Source organism: Hemibagrus wyckioides, linkage group LG25, assembly GCF_019097595.1.
Source record: "Hemibagrus wyckioides isolate EC202008001 linkage group LG25, SWU_Hwy_1.0, whole genome shotgun sequence".
Classification (NCBI taxonomy): Eukaryota; Metazoa; Chordata; class Actinopteri; order Siluriformes; family Bagridae; genus Hemibagrus; species Hemibagrus wyckioides.
The window spans coordinates 17,402,107-17,413,034 of NC_080734.1; the positions used below are offsets into that span (position 1 = coordinate 17,402,107).

The 10,928-nt window shown below is 39.0% G+C and overlaps 1 protein-coding gene across 3 annotated transcripts; it reads left to right on the forward strand.

Moving 5' to 3' along the window:
- Positions 1-33: 33 nt before the first annotated feature.
- On the forward strand, positions 34-10,928 carry LOC131345730 (ERC protein 2). 3 transcript variants are annotated; one of them, XM_058378770.1, is made up of 13 exons: positions 34-192; positions 2,888-2,958; positions 4,006-4,080; positions 4,368-4,508; positions 4,586-4,707; positions 5,568-5,649; positions 5,862-6,042; positions 6,176-6,249; positions 6,461-6,537; positions 7,133-7,233; positions 7,774-7,862; positions 7,953-8,093; positions 9,753-10,928. In XM_058378770.1, the coding sequence occupies exons 4-13, from the start codon at positions 4,409-4,411 to the stop codon at positions 9,899-9,901; spliced, it is 1,116 nt and encodes a 371-aa protein (XP_058234753.1). In that variant the 5' UTR covers positions 34-192; positions 2,888-2,958; positions 4,006-4,080; positions 4,368-4,408; the 3' UTR covers positions 9,902-10,928. The 3 variants fall into 3 exon arrangements, with proteins under 3 accessions (XP_058234753.1, XP_058234751.1, XP_058234752.1); XM_058378768.1 differs by having other exon boundaries at positions 4,466-4,508; XM_058378769.1 differs by having other exon boundaries at positions 4,355-4,508; positions 9,753-10,927.

A 10,928-nucleotide genomic window follows, 5' to 3' on the forward strand; every position in this document is an offset into this window, starting at 1 on the left:
GTCGGTGCTTTTTAAATAACTAACTAACTAAATAAATAAACAAACAAACAGAAACCTCACTGGGTACAGTCTGTACAGTCCTCACCAACATGGCGGCGCTTTTGGCGCATCTTTTTTTTCCCACGCGCTCTGGCGCGATGACGTCATCGGCGGAGGCTCCAGGATTTAAAAAGTAGCAGCCAGCGCTGTAAGGTAAGTAGCTGCTAAATGACTGTTTACGGTGTTGTTTTAAGATTTGCTCTCATTATACAGTCAACTCGTTTGTAATCTGATATAATTCAGCTTGCTTTTTATTTTCATAAATGTTTGGAGTGAAAGCTGTTAGCTCTTATTTCTGTATGCTTTAGATTGTCATCTAGTTTAGCTATCTAACGGTTAACTAGCCAGTGTAACACTGGACATGCTGCGTTCAAGTTGCCGATAAATAATGTTTTAAAAAGCATCTACGATTAAAAAAATAATTGTTTCTAACGATATATCACTTAAGCAAACGATCATATTATAGGCAAAATTTGTTGAATAGTGTCTCAGCAAAACAATACTGCATGTAGATTGTGATGTTTTGTCTGTAACTATTAGAAAATACTACAGGTAGTGTAAATACTCACTAGTCTAAGTATCAGATAATGATTATTTGTGTTGACATGACTACAGGGGATATAAAAAAAAGTTTACAAATCCAAATTCAGGGTTTTGTGACGTAAAAGATGAAACCAAGATGTGAGATCAGCATCCAACAAAAAATCATGTGAAAAACAAACAAATTGCGCAGCTGTGAACATACCCCTAACTAATACTTTGTTAAAGCACATTTTGCTTGTAATACAGCACTCAGTGTTTTTGGGTAAGAGCTAACCTAGTGCATCTCGATTAGGCATCATCATACACTATATTGCCAAAAGTTTTGGGACACCCCTCCATATCATTGAGTTCAGGCGTTGGGCTCGGCCCCTTAGTTCCAGTGAAAGGAACTCTTAATGCTTCAGCATAACAAGACATTTTGGACAATTTCATTAGTCAGTTTGGGGATGACCCCTTCCTATTCCAACATGACTGCACACCAGTGCACAAAGCAATGTCCATAAAGACATGGATGAGCAAATTTGGTGTGGAGGAACTTGACTGGCCTGCACAGAGTCCTGACCTCAACCCCATAGAACACCTTTGGGATGAATTAGAGCAGAGACTATGAGTCAGGTTAAAACTGGCCTTTACATGCACATGAATGTAATATGGAGTTGTCCCACCCTTTACAGCTATAACAGCTTCAACTGTTCCTCAAAGGCTTTCCACAAGTTTTAGGAGTGTGTTTATGGGAATTTTTGACCATTCCTCTAGAAGCACATTTCAGGTCAGGCACTGATGTTGGATGAAAAGGTCTGGCTCACAGTCTCCGCTCTAATTCATCCCAGAGGTGTTCTGTCGGGTTGAGGTCAGGACTCTGTGAAGTTCCTCCACACCAAACTCGCTCATCCATGTCTTTATGGACCTTGCTTTGTGCACTGGTGTGCAGTCATGTTGGAACAGGAAGGGGTCATCCCCAAACTGTTCCCACAAAGCTCGGAGTATGAAATTGTCCAAAATGATTTGGTGTGCTGAAGCATTAAGAGTTCCTTTCACTGGAACTAAGGGGCCGAGCCCAACCCCTGAAAAACAATACCTGAATTGAATGATTTAGAGGGGTGTCCCAAAACTTTTGGCAATATAGTGTAGCTTGATGCTCCCACCAGCATGCTTCACCGTGGGTTTGTTGTTCTTTGTATGATTTGCTCTCTTGTTTTTGTATGATTTGCTCTCTTGTTTTTGTATGATTTGTTCTCTTGTTTTTGTATGATTTGTTCTCTTGTTTTTGTATGATTTGCTCTCTTGTTTTTGTATGATTTTGCTCTCTTGTTTTTGTATGATTTGCTCTCTTGATTTTGTACGATTTGCTCTCTTGTTTTTGTATGATTTGTTCTCTTGTTTTTGTATGATTTGTTCTCTTGTTTTTGTATGATTTGTTCTCTTGTTTTTGTATGATTTGCTCTCTTGTTTTTGTATGATTTGTTCTCTTGTTTTTGTATGATTTGCTCTCTTGTTTTTGTATGATTTGTTCTCTTGTTTTTGTATGATTTGTTCTCTTGTTTTTGTATGATTTGTTCTCTTGTTTTTGTATGATTTGCTCTCTTGTTTTTGTATGATTTGCTCTCTTGTTTTTGTATGATTTGCTCTCTTGATTTTGTATGATTTGTTCTCTTGTTTTTGTATGATTTGCTCTCTTGTTTTTGTATGATTTGCTCTCTTGTTTTTGTATGATTTGCTCTCTTGATTTTGTATGATTTGCTCTCTTGTTTTTGTATGATTTGCTCTCTTGTTTTTGTATGATTTGCTCTCTTGTTTTTGTATGATTTGCTCTCTTGATTTTGTATGATTTGCTCTCTTGATTTTGTATGATTTGCTCTCTTGTTTTTGTATGATTTGTTCTCTTGTTTTTGTATGATTTGTTCTCTTGTTTTTGTATGATTTGTTCTCTTGTTTTTGTATGATTTGTTCTCTTGTTTTTGTATGATTTGTTCTCTTGTTTTTGTATGATTTGTTCTCTTGTTTTTGTATGATTTTGCTCTCTTGTTTTTGTATGATTTGCTCTCTTGTTTTTGTATGATTTGCTCTCTTGTTTTTGTATGATTTGTTCTCTTGTTTTTGTGTGATTTGCTCTCTTGTTTTTGTTTTGAGGTGATTTAGTTCAGTTTGGATGTTTTTTTTCTGAGCCACCCTTCGCTATAGTCCAGATGTGTCGCATGTTTTTACATTTTGCTTGCCAGATATTCCTGCTGCTCCTTTAATGCTACTGTGGGTCTCTTGGAAACCTTTCTGAGAAGTTTTCATCTTGTCATTTCATCTATTTCAGAGAGATGTCTTCTTATCCTTTGTGATGCTCCATCCTCTCTGTTTGTGTGACAGCCTTCACAGTGTTCCATGGTACATCAGATGTTTCGGAGATTCTTTTGTACCCTCTCCCTCACCTTTCCACAATGAGATCCTGTACATGATTCTTAAGCTCTTTAGCTTCAGCAGAAACCAAGATGATGTCCGGACAGTCCTACTGACAGCTACTGTCCTACCGGACAGTAGCTGATCTTTAGTCAATCAGAATCACTTCAGTTTTGTGCCCCATTATTAAATTGTGTTTACACTTGATTAACTAGGTTATTTTAGGTTTTTCCCCAAAATATATCTACTTGATTTTTCATGTAAATTTTGTTGACTGCTATATCACACTGAAGGTGGAAAAAGTACTGACATTACTGATCCTCTGATCTTTCTTTCTTTCTTTCTTTCTTTCTTTCTTTCTTTCTTTCTTTCTTTCTTTCTTTCTTTCTTTCTTTCTTTCTTTCTTTCTTTCTTTCTTTCTTTCTTTCTTTCTTTCTGTCTGTCTGTCTGTCTGTCTGTCTGTCTGTCTGTCTGTCTGTCTGTCTGTCTGTCTGTCTTTCGTTCTTTCTCTCTGTCTGTCTGTCTGTCTTTCGTTCTTTCTCTCTGTCTGTCTGTCTGTCTTTCGTTCTTTCTGTCTGTTTCTTTCTTTCTTTCTTTCTCTCTGCCATTTTAGAATGTGTGGTAGAGGTGAGGTGTGTAGAATGTTTTCTTATATCTACTGTATGGAAATGTGTTTAAAACTACACTTTGATCTGTGGGTATTGTCCACATGTGTGGTAGATTTTTATTTAATGAACTATAACATTACTGACATTAAATTGTTTAGTAATCTCTCTTGGTTAGTTTAGGCATCAAATGAATTCTGAAAAATATAAATATAATCTTAACTGAAGGAAAATGCTTTACAGTTATAAAATAAAACCATTTCCTCTGAAGCACTATCATTATTATTCTCACCGTCTTATGATGTATATTTCCATCAGACGGCAGATTAACATCTGCTTAATGTAGTTAGGCATTAGACACTGTATTTATTGTTCAGAGAATATGTGATGGCATGTACACTTGTAATGTTGCTTATTATGTGTGTTACAGGCTACCAGAATGAACTTGGATAATCATTTGAGTCATATTATCTCTGCAGCCGATGGCAGTGTTGCAAAAATACGTGTAAGAATATTCATTTATTTTTTATTGCAGGCTGATAATATACTGCGGGTGACAGATGCAGTCATGTACGCTTTGTATTCATTTACTGGGTTTTGCTGCAACAAAATTCCTTTCTATAGAACAGTTCATAATTTACACTTACCAAGCACTTTCCTGAAGCTGTTGGACCATATCTGTACAAGTTTATACATTGCACTGCTGTCACATGATCATCTGATTAGATACTGGCATGAGGTGTTCCTAATAAAGTGCTCAGTGAGTGTATATTGTGAAGCTTTGGCCACTAGGAGTCACCCTGCACCACGGCTCGGCATGATTTTCCGAGGTTATGATGACCGGAACATTTCATTTCACACGAATAAAACATGATCTCTTGCCTTGTAAGGAACGCCTTGCCGTTCCCGGAAGGCTTTCGAGAGAAAGAGAAGGTAATTGAGTTTTAATAGATTTTAATGTTTATGGTTGATTTGTGAGTCAACCTTAATGTTCTCTTTTCCTCTCGCAGATGTGTATCCAGTGAGAAATCTGAGTCATGCTGCGGCTTTGGAGCCTCCTGTACATCTTAGTGGTGCTGTTCAGTGGAGTGACCTGGCAGCTGTACAGGCCCAGCTTCATAACCAGCGCCAGGTCAAAATCACACAACACACTTACCATCTGTGTGTGTGTGTGTGTGTATGGGGGTTGTATGACCACTCTTTTCAGCTTCTCAGCTGAATATTCAGTATTCAGCTACTTTATAGTTAAAGCAAAATGCCTCACTGGTTTTTCCACCACCAGGTTGTAAATAAAGTTGCAGTAAATGTGTAAAACAATAAATCTGCCTCTCATGTTACAGTATTACCCAATTTATGTCTGATTCGTAAATCGCACACGTGGACGATGTGGCAGCTCAGCTGAGATCGTTGATTCTCAAACCGAAAGTGCACAACACAGTGTGGAAACTTCTTACAGTTTCATGGTCAACTCTGGCACCAGTAGCATCTGAAAATGAGTCTGGAAAATGACCTCTTTGAGCTGACACATGCCACTGGTCTAACTCTTAAACTGCCTGAGCACTTTCTCAATGACAAAAGAGCAACACAGAGATAATTATGATGTAGTCTTTTACCTTTGACTGTAGAATTAGTTTCAAATGTTTTCAGTCTAACAAATTACTTTTAGGGTGCATCTTAATCAGCTCTCAGGCTCCCTAGGTAGTGAATCAGTATCTGATATACACAAGTTCCCCAAGTTCCCTGGTAAAGACTCTGGCTCATTACAGACCGGGACGATGATAACTCAGTTTCAGGTGACATAACTATGTGCTTAACTTTAAACAACATGACCACTGGCATGTGGTAGGTTTGAGTAGTCTCTGCAACCCCTAGTCTTTGTGTGAGAGTGAATAGAGAGCATGATAACTACAGTGCATAATTTGAGCACTGATTATCCTAATAATGCCTACTTTAAAATCTCTCAGTTAACATGTTGTTGTTGTTAATATTTAGACAATTGAGTCCCTAACGCAGAACCTGAGGTCAGTGGAGAGAGAGAGAGATGCTCAACAGAGACAAATACAGACGCTGCAAGGTGAATATTCACTCTCTGCTTTTAACCCTTTCTCCTTAATCACATGACTGTGTTGTTGTTTTTTTTTTTGCTTTGAGACTAGAAGTCAGATTTCTTTATAGTAAAAAGTGTGTCTGTTGTGGGTCAGTTATGTCGATAACATGAATACAAAATAACATAACCTCAGAGTGATAAAACGCACACCCCCTGAGCAGTGTTTGTGTCACTTCCAGAGGAGGTGAGGAGGCTCCGGGAGAGACTGGAGGAGAGAGAAAGGAAGCAGGATATCGAGGAAGACAAGGTCCCGGCAGTAGAGATGAAGCTGCAGCAGTGGAAAAGGGAAGTGGGACGCGAGTTAAGCACCCTGAGAGGCCACATGGACAGGGCCACATCTCTAGGCAACCGGGAAGAAAGGTCAGTCGCACTGGGTGAGAGTGTGAGAATTGCTGAAGGCGGTGGGGGATTTTTTCGGACTATAATGGAATATAATATTAGGTTATGGACAGGGTTTGTATGTAATGGCCTGTGTGTGTGTGTGTGGGTTCAGTTTCAGTTCTAAACTGCACAGGGAGGAAGTGGATCAGCTCAGGAGAGAGGTGGACCTGCTCAAAAGCAAGCTGAGTGAGTGGATCAGAGCTTCTAAGTGTATTTATGCACAAAAAAAACCCCACTTTGTGTAAAAGTGGATTTGAATATTTTATTTTTTCTTCTTGCAGGAGGGTTGTACTTGTTCACAAATTGTATTTCAAGTTGAAATGAAAGTGTGTACTGTAACAGATATAGTACTACCCCGTGTGTGTGGGTGTGTGTGTGTGTGTGTGTGTGACTTAAGTGAGGCATGAGGAGGACATGTACCAGCAGCAGTCTGAAGCACGAGAAACAAGGAGGCAGTGCGAGCGCAGCTGCAAGGTACTGACTCTCCCACAGCAATTTTGTACTAATTAAACACACTTTCACTAATCACTGATTCTGTTTTAGATGCAAACCAAAATAAATGTGTTTTATTCACTTAGCGTATGGCAAATAGACATCATTCAGTGCACTGTCAAGTACGGTGAATTCCATCAGTATATTCTTAAACTCGTGAATGTGATGTCATACATGCTCTTTAATGTTGCTTGAGTTTGCCCCCCCCCCTTCTACCCAAAGAGGATGATGCAGCAGCGCTTTATGTACACACTGCTCTAAAGTTTGTCCTGTCATGCTAATACCACAGCCATCGGTCATGCTAACTAGCCAAGTCTCTGTCACAATACAGTGTAAGCGTGCCGTATAAGTGCATTGCGTTCTGGACCTTTAGCATCAACTAACACTACCACCAGAATCACTTAACTCATCACCAGATATTTCATTATGAATATAATTCATCTGTTTCACAGTGGAGTCTATTCCTTCATAACTGATCAGTCACTTTTGGTTTAAAAGCACTGGTCTTTACTCTGATGAGTAACCTTGGTTGTCCTTGTGGTAATAAAAGCTGTATCACGGTTGGTTCTCTGTACAGACACTGGAAACCGTCACCGATTCTTACCGCACCTATGGCTCCGAGCTTTCCAGGATCATCTCACAGTACCAGCACACGCAGCAAGACATGAGAGATCTCAGGTATGTACCAGTGAAGAGGTCCTTTGTGGCTTGATCTTTTACCGTATTACTTATTGCAGACCTGACATTTTTACTACATTTGAACATTCTGGCATATAAATAGACTGGGTCAATAACATTGTTTAAGCCAACAGTACAATCGCTAAAAAAAGTGGCTTTGAATAGACAGCACAGGCTTAGATTAAGAACTGACATGGATTTAATGCTTTCATTATCCATTCACCAGCCACTTTATGAGAGAGACTAATCCTTGGTAGGACAAACTTTGTCCCAGAATAGCCGCAATCTTTCGTGGAATAGATTCCCTAATGTGTTGGAAACATTCTGGTCCATGCTGACATGATTGCATCACAGAGTTGCTGCAGACTCTTATTTTATCACATCCCAAAGGTGCTTTATTGCAATCTGTTCTCATTGTCAGGTCACAAAATCAGTTTAAGACAATCTGTGCTTTTAACAGACTTGCAGAATTAATAACATCGGAAATTGTGAGTGCTTCATCCCTCTGCTTGTGTGTGTGTGTATATGTATGTGTGTTAGATGTACAGTATCTGGATTGAAGGATGAAGTGAGAAGCCTAATTCTGAGAGACAGACTCGACACACCTGCAGAAATGCCACGGAAATCAAGTAATAAACACACACCTGGATACTTTTGTGTCTCCTCCCTGTCCTTTTGCGGTCTTTATTTTTACCATCTGTTTTCTTTTTTTTCCCAAGGTGCTTTGGAAGCAGCGGTTGCTGTGGAGATGAGTCCTCGGAGACGGTTGCTGTCAGACTCTGATGATGAATTGAGCCCCACCCCTAGTCTCGGAGATGTAAGCTCAGATGACCTGGACACATCCTGGCTGGGGGACTCAGGTTCGACACCACTACACACACACACACACACACACACACACACAGGTATACACACACCTCTAACTGATTATACACTCTTAATCTTAAGTCTTGCATGTGTGAGCTGATGCAAGGATCTCAAATGATGGTGCTTTGTTTCTCCTCTATGAGGAAACACACACACACATACACACTCTGACCTCATCCTATAGGAGCCAACATTGTATAGCTAGGTAGCTATAGACAAGTGATTCCCAGTGGTTTAAAGAAACAGACAAGTGAGAGAAGAGGAAGATTATTAATTTTGTAGACAGTACAGACTTATTAATAAATGGTTATTTTATGCAGTATTAATCTGACATTATTTGCTTACTTAATTCTCTTTGCTTCAATCTTCGCAACGCAAGTGTTGCCCTGGATTTGATGGATTTCTGAAGATGTAGCCAACGTTTCTAAAGCAAGAGTTTTTCACGCCTCCCTTCACATCTTGGGCTTGGGAGTTAATCTGACAAAAGTGCCATGTACTATATACACACCATCATACACAAGCTGAAGTTTTTCTAATATAATTCTAACGTAAGTGCAGTAAGTTTATTTCTTTAAAAATTTAATATAATATTTCTTTTCTTCAGATTTATTATGGTCCACAATCAGTGAACACACACCACATCACATCACACCACACACACTAGGCTAGTGTTATGTGGTTCTGTTTTGTAACCCCAGCCTGAGGGGGTTTCATGCAGGGAGACAGTGGAAGACAATTTCCTGTTTACTCATCTCCTTAGCTGTTCTATTTGTGATGGGAATAAGACTCCCATACTGATTATTCAAAACTGGGATACACACACACACACACTTACCGTTGCTATAGCTCTTTGCAGTGGATAGCCCACACCTTTGTGTGTCCCCTGAGAGATTTGTTTTCTCATTAGTCTCCTGTAATTTTCTACCAAAGTTTAAAATTCATACATAAAAGTGATAAAAAGCTGGTAATGAAAACGCTGCATGCTTGAGTTTTCTATAACTGCACGGGTCTGACCACAGGCAAATCCCAGGTGTATATTTTTGTAATGTATTAGCCTCATTTTTTTCAGCAGCCTAAGCAGGGATTTGTATGGCAGACATTTCACATAAATAGAAATGGAAAAAAATTTATGTATAATAGATGACACAGTGACGTTTTCTGTGAGGAGACGCTCTTATAGCAATTTTGGAAGGAGTCTCAGGTGTCGGTACTTTGTAACGGGCAGAGGTAAGCAATAATTAGGGAAATGTCTGCAGGACAGAGGGCTTTCGGGTTCCTTTCTAACAATCTGCTTTGTTTTGTTTGTTTTTTTTTTTTTAAAGAAAGAGGCTGTTAAGAGAACTGTACATATGTAGCTGCTGTAACAAGCGATAACATGAACAAACCATTCTGATGGACATTGCACTACATTAAATGTAGCTGAAGGAATAAAGTAAATAAAAATAATTAGCTTTAGAAATCTGCTGTGGTATAAGAGAAATCAAACACTTTGGGGTGTGTTTTTATAGAAAGATTTTGCAGCTTTCATATCACACCATGCTGTCGTTGCTTATTTTCCTGTAACAGTCTGCTTTATCGTGTTTTATTCCTAAGCAGTAACGATTGTCTTCAATAATCACTTAATCATCATTTTTGTTTCAATCTGCATTTAGCTCCGAAACTAAGGAGTCAAGGACGGGATGCCCGCTCGAGCCCGTCAGGAAGCGATCTCAGTGACATCGTGAGCGGACTTGGGAGCAACCGTAGCAATGTGGGAGGAGCTTCAGACAGTTCGCCAGACCTCAGTCTCTGTGATCTTTGACACTAGAAACAGGAAGTAAAACAGTGATCTCTGGTGCGAGTCTGAACAGCCATGTGGTCTAGGGAAGCATTTGACACACAAAATAACACTGACCATAGAACACTGACTCGACCTTTTTCACTAAAACGCCCTGTTCTTAAGAAATGCACAGATTCACAGTTGAATATTGCTTCAGTGTCTAGCTATGTGATGAAAGCTAACGATACTTTGATTACATGCAATCTTTTATACTTTCTCTAGACTGTGTAAGTAGAAAGGCACCAGGTTCTAGAAGCCTTGTTTAGATATGGGTTTCTAGATTATTTTAACACTACATTTGGATGTATTATGAGAGCGGCAATGATTGGTGAAACGTCACATTGTCTTGGTTCACCACTACTAGACAACAGAGGTGTATGTTACTCCGGCTCCAGTGTTCATTCAGTACATTGTTGTTTTAAAATGTCTCCAGGAGCAACTGATCTGAGAACTAGAATTTTAATATTATAGTATTTCAATACCATTTTAACCAGCACACAGAGGGGAAAAAAGCCTCATCTGTAAGACAGAAACATACTGGTAATTTTTCTCCAGTCATTTTGAGAGATTTTCAGCGTTAATCATGCTGAAGCGACTCACATCTGGTTTACTTCTGTAGTAGACTGTTTGTCATTTCAAGAGTTGTTTACGTGGATCTATTTTAAACTCTTTCTCAGACTGACGTACTCATTCACGTGAGGTTAGACGACGTGAATAACTCGCTGAAGGTCTCCTTCACCCAGCTGCCATCTGAGCAACTCCCATTTAATTTCAGATATTTTTTTCTGTCCTTTTATTTTTCTCTTTTTTTGGGGACTAATCTACAGCAAGGAGACAGATTTTTTTAAACTTATTAAATGGTTTCTTGTTTAATATGAACTGGTGTTCTTGAGAAAGGGAGTGTTTTCATCTTACTGTAATTTGGATTTTTTGCTTTATTCCTTTTTTTGGGGAAATAAATCAAACAAATGTCAGTATCAAAAATCATGCAGGTAAAATTTATGAGACA

What these genes read in the sequence shown, in the direction of transcription:
- LOC131345730 (XM_058378768.1), top strand. An exon ending in AGTGCGAGCGCAGCTGCAAG is followed by an intron (nt 6,538 to 7,132) that starts GTACTGACTCTC and finishes TTCTCTGTACAG; the next exon opens with ACACTGGAAACCGTCACCGA. An exon ending in CAAGACATGAGAGATCTCAG is followed by an intron (nt 7,234 to 7,773) that starts GTATGTACCAGT and finishes TATGTGTGTTAG; the next exon opens with ATGTACAGTATCTGGATTGA.